This window comes from Ochotona princeps, chromosome 24 (assembly GCF_030435755.1).
Source record: "Ochotona princeps isolate mOchPri1 chromosome 24, mOchPri1.hap1, whole genome shotgun sequence".
Lineage (NCBI taxonomy): Eukaryota > Metazoa > Chordata > Mammalia > Lagomorpha > Ochotonidae > Ochotona > Ochotona princeps.
Genome location: NC_080855.1, coordinates 26034854 through 26045398, shown reverse-complemented (window position 1 = coordinate 26045398; position 10545 = coordinate 26034854). Strand labels below are relative to the sequence as shown.

The 10545-nt window shown below is 61.3% G+C and overlaps 1 protein-coding gene across 1 annotated transcript; it reads left to right on the top strand.

Annotated features, from left to right (window-relative positions):
* Positions 1-9514, top strand: TSC22D4 (TSC22 domain family member 4). The gene is made up of 5 exons (XM_058680714.1): positions 1-560; positions 930-1987; positions 4048-4214; positions 8614-8662; positions 8851-9514. Exons 2-5 carry the CDS (start codon positions 1217-1219, stop codon positions 9058-9060), a joined length of 1197 nt encoding a protein of 398 aa, XP_058536697.1. The 5' UTR covers positions 1-560; positions 930-1216; the 3' UTR covers positions 9061-9514.
* Positions 9515-10545: the final 1031 nt, after the last annotated feature.

Sequence of the window (10545 nt, the reverse complement as noted above, 5' to 3'; positions counted from 1 at the left end):
CCCCAGGAGGGAGGGAGGGAGGGAGGAGGAAGAGGGGAAGGAGGAGAGGAGGAGCAGTCAGCAGGCCCGAGGAGGCAGGACTTCCTGGTGTGGGGGTTGTCAACAGCCCAGAAAGAGAAAGACGAGCGGCTGAGGGCAGCCGGGGAGCGGAGACAGGTCCAGAGGGACCACGCGGCTGCAGCCTTGCGAGACCCCACTCGCACGGACCCCCGAGGCCGCCTGGAGCCGCGGGGGGCTGAAACGCTCCTCTCCCGCCAGTGACCGGGAGACCCCTGCTGGCTTCGGAGGAAGCTCCTGAGCTCCGCCGAGGAGGGCGCGCACGCAGCCTCCTTTTCTGGCGAGAAAACTTTTCCACGGAGATGCCTCGCTGGGGGAGGTCCGGCCCCCGAAGAGCACGGGGCTGCGCCTAATCGCCGCCTGCGGACGGTACTCCGCTGTCTCCCTGCGGGGCCAGGAGGTCGCCGCGGGAAGGGACAGTCAGCTGCACCACCTCGGGTGACCAGCGAGGAACTCTGCACCCCCTACCCTGGCTGGCTGGCTGGCTGGCTGAGTTAGGTGAGGTAGGGCCCAAGGCTGGGCGGGGCGCTTGGGGCGCGGGCAGGGCCTGCCCCAGGGATGTGGGACCGGGGCGGTGGGGTGCGGGGGGTGCCTAGAGGAAACCCAACAGAGGCCGCCAGGCGGCTTGGAGGAGCTGGTGTGTTCCGGACGAGCTGGGTCTGGGGAGTTTGGATCCCAGGCCAGAGCCCCCCAGTCCTGTGTCCCTCACGCTTTGGTCTCTGTGGTTCTCTCCTCCCTTGTCTCTTTGTCTCTGTCAATTTCCCCCTTTCTACCCATTTCTGCTCCCCAGAGAGGAAGCCCAGGACGGAGGTGCCTACCCACTGCTTTCTCACACTTACATATATGTGACTGACGGCTTTCTCTCCTTCCAGTTTGCAAACTCAGCTCTGGAGTGCGGCGGCTGCAGCTGCGACAGCAGCAGGAAAAACCTGCCCCTGCCTCCCCTCCTGCCACCTTCCCTACCTTGTTCTGTCACCAGCCAGGCAACCCCCAGTTCCCACCAAGCCCTGCTCTGGACATGTCGGACTCAGATGTCCCCAGGGGCCCTGATGCCCCCGCCATGTGGCCCCCCTGTTCTAGGGGTGCCTGAGCCCCTTTCTAGAGCTCTGGCTCTCCCCTTCTGCCCCTTGACCTCAACCCAGTCCTGATCCCGGGGACCATGAGTGGAGGCAAGAAGAAGAGCAGTTTCCAGATAACCAGCGTCACCACTGACTATGACGGCCCAGGGAGCCCCGGCGGCTCTGATCCCCCTGCCCCACCGGCCCCGGCCACTGGGCCCCCACCCCGCCTGCCCAATGGGGAGTCCACCCCTGACCCTGGGGGTAAGGGTACCCCCCGGAATGGCTCCCCACCACCTGGGGCCCCTGCCTCCCGCTTCCGGGTGGTGAAGCTGCCCCACGGCCTGGGGGAGCCTTACCGCCGAGGCCGCTGGACATGTGTGGATGTTTACGAGAGGGACTTGGAGCCCCCCAGCTTTGGCCGGCTCCTGGAAGGCATTCGAGGGGCCTCTGGGGGTGCTGGGGGGCGATCTTTGGATTCCAGGCTGGAGGTGGCCAGCTTGGGCCTGGGCGCCCCTATTCCACACCCAGGCCTGTCTCAGGGCCCCACCTCATGGCTGCGTCCGCCCCCTAGCTCCCCTGGGCCTCAGGCCCGCTCTCTCACTGGGGGACTGGGCCAGCTGTCGGTGGGGCCAGGCAGGGCCAAGGTGGAGACACCCCTGTTGTCGGCCTCTCCACCCCAGCAGCGCCTCGCAGAGCCTGGCACTGGGGATAGCGCGGGCACGTCCCTGGCTACCACGCCCCTGCCCTCCCTAAGGGTAGACATGGAGGCCGGGGCTTTGGCAGCAGCGGGGATCCCTCCAGTGTCCCGAAGGCAAGATGGAGCCATGCGACTAAGGATGGAGTTGGTTCCTCCCGATGAGCCTGGACAGGTGAGAACCGGGTTCCAGGCTTGGAGACATCAAGGTGTCCCTGTGTGTGCCTCCCAGCCTTGGCCCACCTGCCACCTGCCACCAACCCCTGCCCCATCAGCTGTCTGTCCCCTTTCTCTCCCTGCTATCGTCACACTTTTGGTGTGCATTCTGTCTCTGTTCTCTCTTCACGACTCTCTTCCCTACAGGCTGCACCCCTTTTATCTGTAGCTTTTCATGTGTGACCTTTGACCCTCACCCCGGCACGTGTAGCCTGCTCACTTGGTCTGCTGTTATTCCCTCTGACTCCAGGTGACGGGTGGGCTGGGTGGCTGGATGAGGAGTTGCCCTGTTTTTTGGGGGGCGGGGGGGAGGGTGGTTGCAAAATATGAAATTTCCATATGTAGCCTCTCCAGGGTAGCTGCTTTCTGGGGTGGGAGATGGAGGGCATATTCTTTCTACCAGCACCCAGCCTAGCGCTTCTTAGTTTCTCAAGGAATTGGGTGCAGGTGGGGAGAGCTCACAGGTTGGTCTGCCTTTGTGGCTGCCTTCTGGACCCCTGTGGGATTGGTAAGCAGAGGGTGGCCCCCATGGCGTGTGGGAGAGATGTGGAAGCAGCAGAGAAGGAGTTAACTTCTTTGCGTTTCTGCTTCCGGTCTCCAAAAGAGGAACATGTCTGGGCTGGGGGCAGGATGCCTGGGTCCCTGAAGTGGGGGGTGGGCAGTCAGGAATGTGGAGTTGGAGGCCTCTGTTTGGAAGGAGAAAATAACACCTTGGGCTGCAGAGTGAGGGGGGAAGGCCAGGAGGGCCAGGAGAGAAGTTTCCCCCCCTTCCTGGCCTTGGGCACAAACCACAGTATAAAAATAACCTGAGACTGGGTGTCTGGGCCCTGTCAGGACTGGTCAGGACTGGCTCCCCACCCCCTCCTGGCCTCAAGCTCCAGCTCTCGTGACCCCCACCACCCCCACCTTTCTTGAGCTCTTCCCTTCAGTTACAACCCCAGAGGAGGAGATGATAGAGGATGCCATCTGCCTCCACGTTTGTCCCTGTCCCCCCACCTCTTCCAACGATAGCTTCTTGGCACCCCTCGTGTCCTCCAGCTAGCTGTCGGCCAGTCTGTGCTTCCCAGGGGTCCATGGACCCTGACGCTCATTCCGAGTGCCTGCGACTCCCTTCTGTCCACCATAGCCTCATCATTTCCTATGTGCACCACAGCTGGTTCTGTTTCTCTCCCCTCTGCAGACCCCCAACACAGTGCCTCCCACAGAAGCTGAAAGGCTGGAGGAGAGCTGGCTCCCCCAGCCCCCCACACCCTCCTACTCTGCTGAGTCCCTCCAACCAGCCTGGACTCTCTGTTCTTGGCTCTTCCGAGAAACCCGGGGGGCCTCCTGGGGCCTCACAGAGGCATCTTGTGTTGTTCCTGTCACCCCCGCCCTATGGCAGCCGCCCCCAGCGTCTGCTGGGCCCCGCCTCCTACTTCCGCCCCCGCAGCACTGCACTCTGTGCCCCCCAGCCCTAGCCCCATGGGGGCCGGGGAGAGCAGGAGCACCTTCTACCTGGTGGGGCCCAGGGAGTGAGGTGGGAGAAGCACTTCTGAGGATCCATTCATTCTAGAAATAGCGCTGAGCAAACTCGCCTTCTCACAGGGTGGCACCATAAATACTTTCATTTCAGATAATGCTAGCTATATATTAAAAAAAGTGAGAGGGTCTGTGTACTTTGCTGGAGGGTGACCTCTCTGGGGAGGTGTTGTGAGTGGCTTTCAGAAGACAGGTGTCTGTGGCAGCTGCTTTCTGAGGGGTGGGCCTGGTTTGGGGGTGGGGGAAGAGCTCAGCAGGGTGCAGACCAGAGAGCACCCCATCTGTGACTCTGAAAACCCTTCACCCTGGTTCTTAGGACTATGGCACTCTGCTGGCTTTTAGTACTTGCTCGAAGTCTTTTGTCAGGGTTGGAGGAGGGCAGCGCTTGGGGGACAGGACTCCCTGGGTCCTTGGGCGAGGTGTGTGTGGAGTCGGCAGGGAAGAAGACCACCAATGCCCCTTGTCTTTCAACATGATGGCTCTTCACTCCTCTGCCTCCAGGTGCCCCCACTCGACTCTCGCCCCAGCTCCCCAGCCCTCTACTTCTTCCCCGATGCCAGTCTGGTTCACAAGTCGCCAGATCCCTTTGGAGCCGCAGCAGCCCAGAGCCTCAGCCTGGCCCGCTCCATGTTGGCCATCAGTGGTCACCTGGACAGCGATGACGATAGGTAGGTGGTCTCCATGCAGTCAGGGGTGAAGTTTAGGCGCCCCCGGCCCTCCTGCCCAGCCCTTGAGTTGACAGCCTGGCACTGCCTGGCAGGTGTTCCCCCCACCAGGTGAACTGGAAGAGGACCTGTTGAGGAGAGACCTGGCCTGGGCAATAGGCACTGTGCATAGTGGATTGGGGACCCACTCCCTGCTTGCGGAGAGGGCTGGTTGGGACTCCCTGGCTCCAGGGCTGTCAAGTCAGAGACTCTTTTAAGCGTGTGAAGGAGCTCATTGTTGTTCAGATTCCAGAGCTCTTACAGACTGAGAGATGATCAGGCCAGCCCAGCCCAGGGTGCCCACTGGCCAGAGTTCTGGAGGGAGTCAAGGACAGGGATCGGTCTCCTCCCAGGATGGCAGGGGGGCCGTGTCCTCTCCTGGCAGAGCAGGGCCCTGGTCAGCACGGGTGGACAGAAGCTGCTGGCCTTTGCCCTTTTAGAGGATGGCACAGTGGGAACAACTTCCTGTTTCGAGTCTGGGTTCCAGCACTCATGGAACAAAATCGCATGCATCCGATAACCAGGCTGCTGGCTTCTGGCTGCGGACTGATAGAGGAGCCAAGGAGGAGCAGGAGGAAGAGGAGGAGGGCTGAGCCCTGGAGGGGAGGGACTTCCTGTCTGGAAGGAAATGAGCTGTGGGACTTCACCAGGGAGTGTGAGTGGGTGCTGGGGGACCCCATCCCAAATGGAAGTTGGTCCTTCCTGTCCTCCCTGAAGGTTGTGCCTCCCCCAATCCAGGCCTGGGGCTCAGAATGGAAAGGATACCAGAGGCACTAGGGGAAGTGGAGACCACAGAGGAAACACAAGAGGATCACCAAGGGCTGGCAGCTGGGAGGGCCAGGGGTTGTGTCTGGCCTGGAAGGCCGGGCAGGCAGGCATGGTGGCAGGCCGTGGCTAGCTGTCAGGAATGCGTGAGGTGTGAGGTCGGCCAGGGCCTGCATGGTCACCTGCCCTCTGGGCTGCTATTCTCAGCGCTTCTCTTATTTTCCACCTCCCCCCGCCCCCCCCCCCCCCGCTACCCCCGCCACTTGGGAGGTCCCCTGGCAAGAGGGTGCTCTGTCCCTCCCCACCCTCATCTCTATCAGTCACCGGTTTTCTGCCTCCAGAGGCGCCTCAGCTCCCTTCTTTGGGCTAGTCCCACCTCCTCTGAACACCCTAGTCTGACCGGTCAGGCTCCCAGCCTCCAAGACTGGGGCTCTGGCCCAGCCAGCCCAGCCCCTCCGTGCCCCACCCCAGCGGGTTTGGGTTGGGCCACCCCCTGGTGCCCAGGAATGGGGTGTGTAGACCCCACCTCAACCCATCTGATGTGCCTGGAACTGGCAGGAGAACCAGGGGGCCTCCCTTTGGAAAGTGCCTGGGTGAAATGGGGGTGCTGCCTCACCAGTCCCTAGTCCTGGGGTTGTGATGGCTCCTGTACTCTGGGCCTGGCAGGAGGAAGGGATTTGATTAGGGGTGCAGAAGTGGGTGGGTAGGTTTGTGACCAGCAGCATGGCGAGTTGGGGAATATTCCAGAGGCTTGGAAGTGAACAGCTATATGTATTCAGCCAGAGGTGTATTCAGCAGCTACACCTGCTCTTTTTGGGCACCCCGGGTAACCTCTCATCCCATGAAATTCCAAAAGCAGCCCCAAGACTCACAGCTTGCCGAGGGTCTTTTGAAAGTGCTGAGACTGCACTCGCAGCGCCACCCTCTGTCCACCCTCAAGGACATGTCTGGATCCCGAGAGACAGCAGGCAGCCATGGGTTCCAGGATGCCTCTCTAGGGCAAAGGCGAGAAAGCTCTTCTAGCGGGGCAGAGAGCCAACCTCCTCTCCTCCTGCCAGGCCTGGCCCCGCCCCCTAAGGCTCCACAGATCCGGGAGGGAGTGGGAACAGGACAGCCATGGCCTCCTGCCCAGATACCCCCCTCCCCAGGACTCCCAGCAGGAGACAGTGCTGGGCTGGCCCAAGATCTGAACCTCGCCACCTCTCCCAGATGCCTGGCCTTGCATGGAAGCCAAGCTGAGTCTTTAACTTGACCTTCTGAGAGGAAGACCACACCCTCTTAAGGACTGTTCTCACACACACACACCCCTGACCCAAGAGTCCCACAGAGTTGGAGGACCCCCTCCCGCCCCCACTGTGCAGGCCACACCCTGCAGGGCCCCTCTGGCTGCCCCTGCAGTCAGTCACAGGGACCCTGGGAATCAGGCAGTTTTCTGGAAAGTGGCACTGACACCAAAAGGGGGCTTTCCTTCCTTCTGCACGTAGTCTTGCTTTGGGGCCGCTGGGCATCCAGTGGCAGTTCCAGTACAGTGTCCCTAGCCCCCTGCCTGGGGGCTTCTCCAGCGCCGGGCCAGCGGGGGTTGGGTTGGGTTACCAGCGTCCAGGCCTCTGGCGGCGTTCCTGTTGGAGCAGTGAGTGTGCTGTTGGGCTCCATGGAACTGACTGGGCAAACGGGACGTCTGTCTGCCAGCCAACGAGTGTTTTTCTCTTTTATTTCTGTCAAGAACAAACAACACACTTGGGTCTTTAGGCAGGCATCCACTAAACAGGGCCCGTGTTTCTATTCCATGCACGCCTATTCCCTCCTTGTTGTCTGTGTGTCTCAGGGGTGGGGGACCCCAGTCTCTGCCCTGACTTGTAGCTGGCTGTCCACCCCACCCTCAGGAGCCCCCCATGTCCTCCCCTACACTTGCTCTCTCAGACCTGGTCACCCCCTTAGTTGCTTCACCTGTCAGTGCCTTCTGCACTGCGAGCTTGCACAGGAAATGGAAAATCCCCAGCTCTCTTGCATTCCCTTCCTGGCTGCCAGGCCTCAGGCAAGGGTCACCTTGAACTGCGTGCTGATCCCCCCCCCCTGCTGGGAAGCGGACAGCCTGGAAGGAGGGCGGACTTACTGAGGAGCGCTAGGATGTGGGGGTTGTAGGGGAGTTGGTGGAAGGCCTGCTCTGAGAGGGGCTCAGCTGGAGGCTAGGACTGGTGCCTAGTGAGTTTGCAGCAGCTCAGGGGACAAAGGTGGAGGCCAGCCAGGGGCAAAGGCAGGCGCTGGATGGGAGTGGATGGTGACTCACGATGGATGAGGCAGGGGCCTGAGTGCTAAGGAGAGTGAGCCTGGGAACACGGCTTGCGGGGCAAAAGCAGTGAGGGAGGGGCTAGAAGGAGAGCCCGGCTGTCCTGGGCCCAGCTAGGAGCCTGGCCGTGAGGGATTGTTAAGCCGGGCATGCGTCGACCTCTGGTGGCCATTTAGCAAACTGCGCCGAGACTGGCCGCCGGCTCCATGCCATACTGATCCTTGCTCTCCCAGCCCTTGCTCCTTTTCCCTGCGTCCCAGCTTAACCTGCCTACCTCTACAAAACCCCAGCTTTAGTTCCCAGAGCCACAGGCCACGTGTTTCACCCAGGCTTCAGGGGTCATCCATGATGTGCATGAAGGATTCCCACAATGCAAGGGAGCCCCCAGCACAAACAGGACTTCCCAGTCGCAGCCCTGTGCAGCCCATTTCCCAAAACCTTGAGGGAAGACAGTGTTGGCCCAGTGTAGCGGTCAGAGAAGCAAGGGGGCCGGGCTGTTCCTCACCCTCACGCCCCTCCCCAGTCCAGGCCTCTTGTGTCACAGCCCTTCCCCCACCCGCCACCAGCTGACTTCCTGAGGCCATCGCCCCCTCCCCTCCACTCTGGGATTGGTGCCAGGGTGAGAAGGGGACACTGGCACTGACCATGTCTGGGAATTCCCGCCCACTGTGGAGCCATGGGGGGGAGGGGGTCCCCGTGTCCCCAAGGAGCCAATCGCAGAGGGCCCTTGTCCCCGGGGTGGGGGAGGCAGTGTATATATCAGATCAACCCCCCCCCCCAGGCACGGTCTCCTCTCTGCCTCGCTGACACCAGCCAGACCTTGCTCTGTTCCGAGGCGGGGGGGGGGGCTCTGAGCCCCCCAGGCACTCCCTGGGATATTACCCTCTCCCTCTGGGGGTCAGGGAGCCCTCGAAGCCCCTCTCCCCTCAGCGATGGCCCAGCCAGGGGTGTCTGTAAAGTCACTGGTGTCGTCTTATGAGACCCGAGTAGTGGGGATGGCTCCCGGGCCGCCCCAGAAAAGGGGCTGTGTCTCTTCCCCCTGCTCCCCTCGAGGAGCCTCTCCAATCCGGGGGGCACCTGCACCTGCTCCCCACCGGGGCCTGGGGACACCTGGGCAGCGGCCCTCACACCGCCGAGGGGTGGACAAAACGCTTCTGTCCCTGATTCTCTGCTGTCACAGGTACAGGATCTGGTGGGCAGTGATGGAGGGGGGCTTGTGGCAGGACTGGGGCCATTGCAGGAAGGGCAGGTCCAGGTGGGCGGCAGTGGGCTGGGCTGTTCCTCACCTGTGTCCTCCTGGTGTCTTTGCAGTGGCTCCGGAAGCCTGGTTGGCATTGACAACAAGATTGAACAAGCCATGGTAAGAGAAGCCACCGACCCTTGCCCTTGTAGCCCCCCATCACTCCCAGCCCTGACACCTGCTCAGCTCTGGGCATCCTTTCCCCTGGTCAACACCTGGCTGCATCTTCCCTGGGGCCCAGGGGAGTCCCTCACGGGCAGGGTTGCTAGCCTGGTTGCCCTGACACTTCTCCTATGCCTGGTCACCAGGACTTGGTGAAGTCCCACCTCATGTTCGCCGTCCGGGAGGAAGTGGAGGTGTTGAAGGAGCAGATTCGAGACCTGGCTGAGCGGAACGCAGCCCTGGAGCAGGAGAACGGACTGCTGCGGGCACTGGCCAGCCCAGAGCAACTGGCCCAGCTGCCATCCTCGGGGCTCCCACGGCTGGGGCCCCCGGCACCCAACGGGCCTTCCCTCTGAGCCTCTCCCATCCCTCACAATGTGCCTTTGGGGGCTGCCTGGGCAGCTGGGATTTGTGCCAGCTGCCTGCCCCCTCTTCCTATGCAGCTTTAATACCCCAGCCCCAGGGAGATGGGAGTTCAAGGCTGGTATTGGCCTGTGCCCCTCCCTCCCCAACACCCAATCTCCCCCTGGCCTTGATGGAGGAGGGTGGGCTTTGGGACAGAATGTTATCTGGAGCCCCCTCCACACTGCCCTCCCAGGGTGTCAGTGTTTGGGGACCCCCAGTAGTAGGCGAATTGGGGGGAGCTGGAAAGGCTCCCTGGCAGATACCCAACCCCTATTTTGTGCCCTTAATGTGCCCCTCCCCTGTGTCCTAGGGGAAGGAGTGTGGACAGTATCTGGAAGTTCTGGGATTCAGGTTGTTATTAAAATAATAATTATAATTAAAAAAAAAAAACTGAAGAAACTTGAATTTGGAAGAGGTTGGTATCTCATTGCTTGTGATTGGGGAGGGCTCGGTGGGTACTATGGCCAGGGCCTCAACACTCTGCCCAGGACCCCGTGCGGACTGGGCAGGTTTAGTGTGGTGGAGGTGGACTAGTTGAGAGACCCAGGGTCCTGGGAAGGGGCAGGCAGGCCAGGCCAAGGGGAGTGGGGTAGCTGCCCACGTGCTTGGGGAGGAGGGAAACAATGAAGCCTTTGGCGACAGTGCAGGATCCACCTCTGGCTTCCCAGCGTGTCCCCTCTGCGGGCTGGATCCGGGTGGCTGCTTAGAGGCGGGGCGGGGGCCCTGAATGGGCTCCTTGTCTCAGGACTGGGTGTGAGCCAGGCTCCCTAGGCACACGTTGCCCTCGCCAGGCCTGGCTGGCCGCTGTGGCTTCCACCCCCAGCTGGCTGAGGATGGGCACTTGTGGGGCTGAGCAGGCCCCTCCTTAGCAGCCTTGGCTCCTGTCCTGTGTGGAAGAAGCAGCTGTGAAAAAGGACCCCGTCGAAGGGGGCAGTGGCAGCTGCAGGCTAGAAGAGGCCCTGTGAGGAGCGATGGGCCTGGAAAAGGTAGGGGAAGCTGGGCTGACCTGAATTAGAGTCCAGGAGAGGCAGTAGATCTTGGATCTGCTGGTTCACTCCCTGAGTGGCTATGATGGCCAAGCTGAAATTAGGAACCAAGAGCTTTCAGATCTCTCACATGGGCAGTAGGAAGGCTAGGTACTTAGGCCATCCTCTGTTCCTTTCCCAGGTGCTTTAGCACAGAGCTGGATGGGGAATAGAACAAGTGGGAAGGGAATAGTGTTCATAGGGGATGCTGGCCCCTTGCGAGTGGCGGCTTTACCCTGCCCAGCTCCCCAGATTTCTTCTGACTTTGGGCAAGTTCTCTGGCTTCTCAGAGCCTCAGATTCCTCATGGGTACAGTGGCCTTGATGGGAAAACCTACCTTGCAGGATGGTTGGTAAAGTCCCGGGGTGAGCCACAGCAAAGACCCAGCACATGCTAGGCCCTCCATAAGTG

Excerpts from the sequence above, each read along its gene's own strand:
- TSC22D4 (XM_058680714.1), top strand. The coding sequence starts at position 1,217 with ATGAGTGGAGGCAAGAAGAAGAGCAGTTTCCAGATAACCAGCGTCACC. Across the intron at positions 1,988-4,047 it reads CTCCCGATGAGCCTGGACAG|GTGCCCCCACTCGACTCTCG; the intron begins GTGAGAACCGGG and ends CTCTGCCTCCAG. Across the intron at positions 8,663-8,850 it reads ACAAGATTGAACAAGCCATG|GACTTGGTGAAGTCCCACCT; the intron begins GTAAGAGAAGCC and ends CCTGGTCACCAG.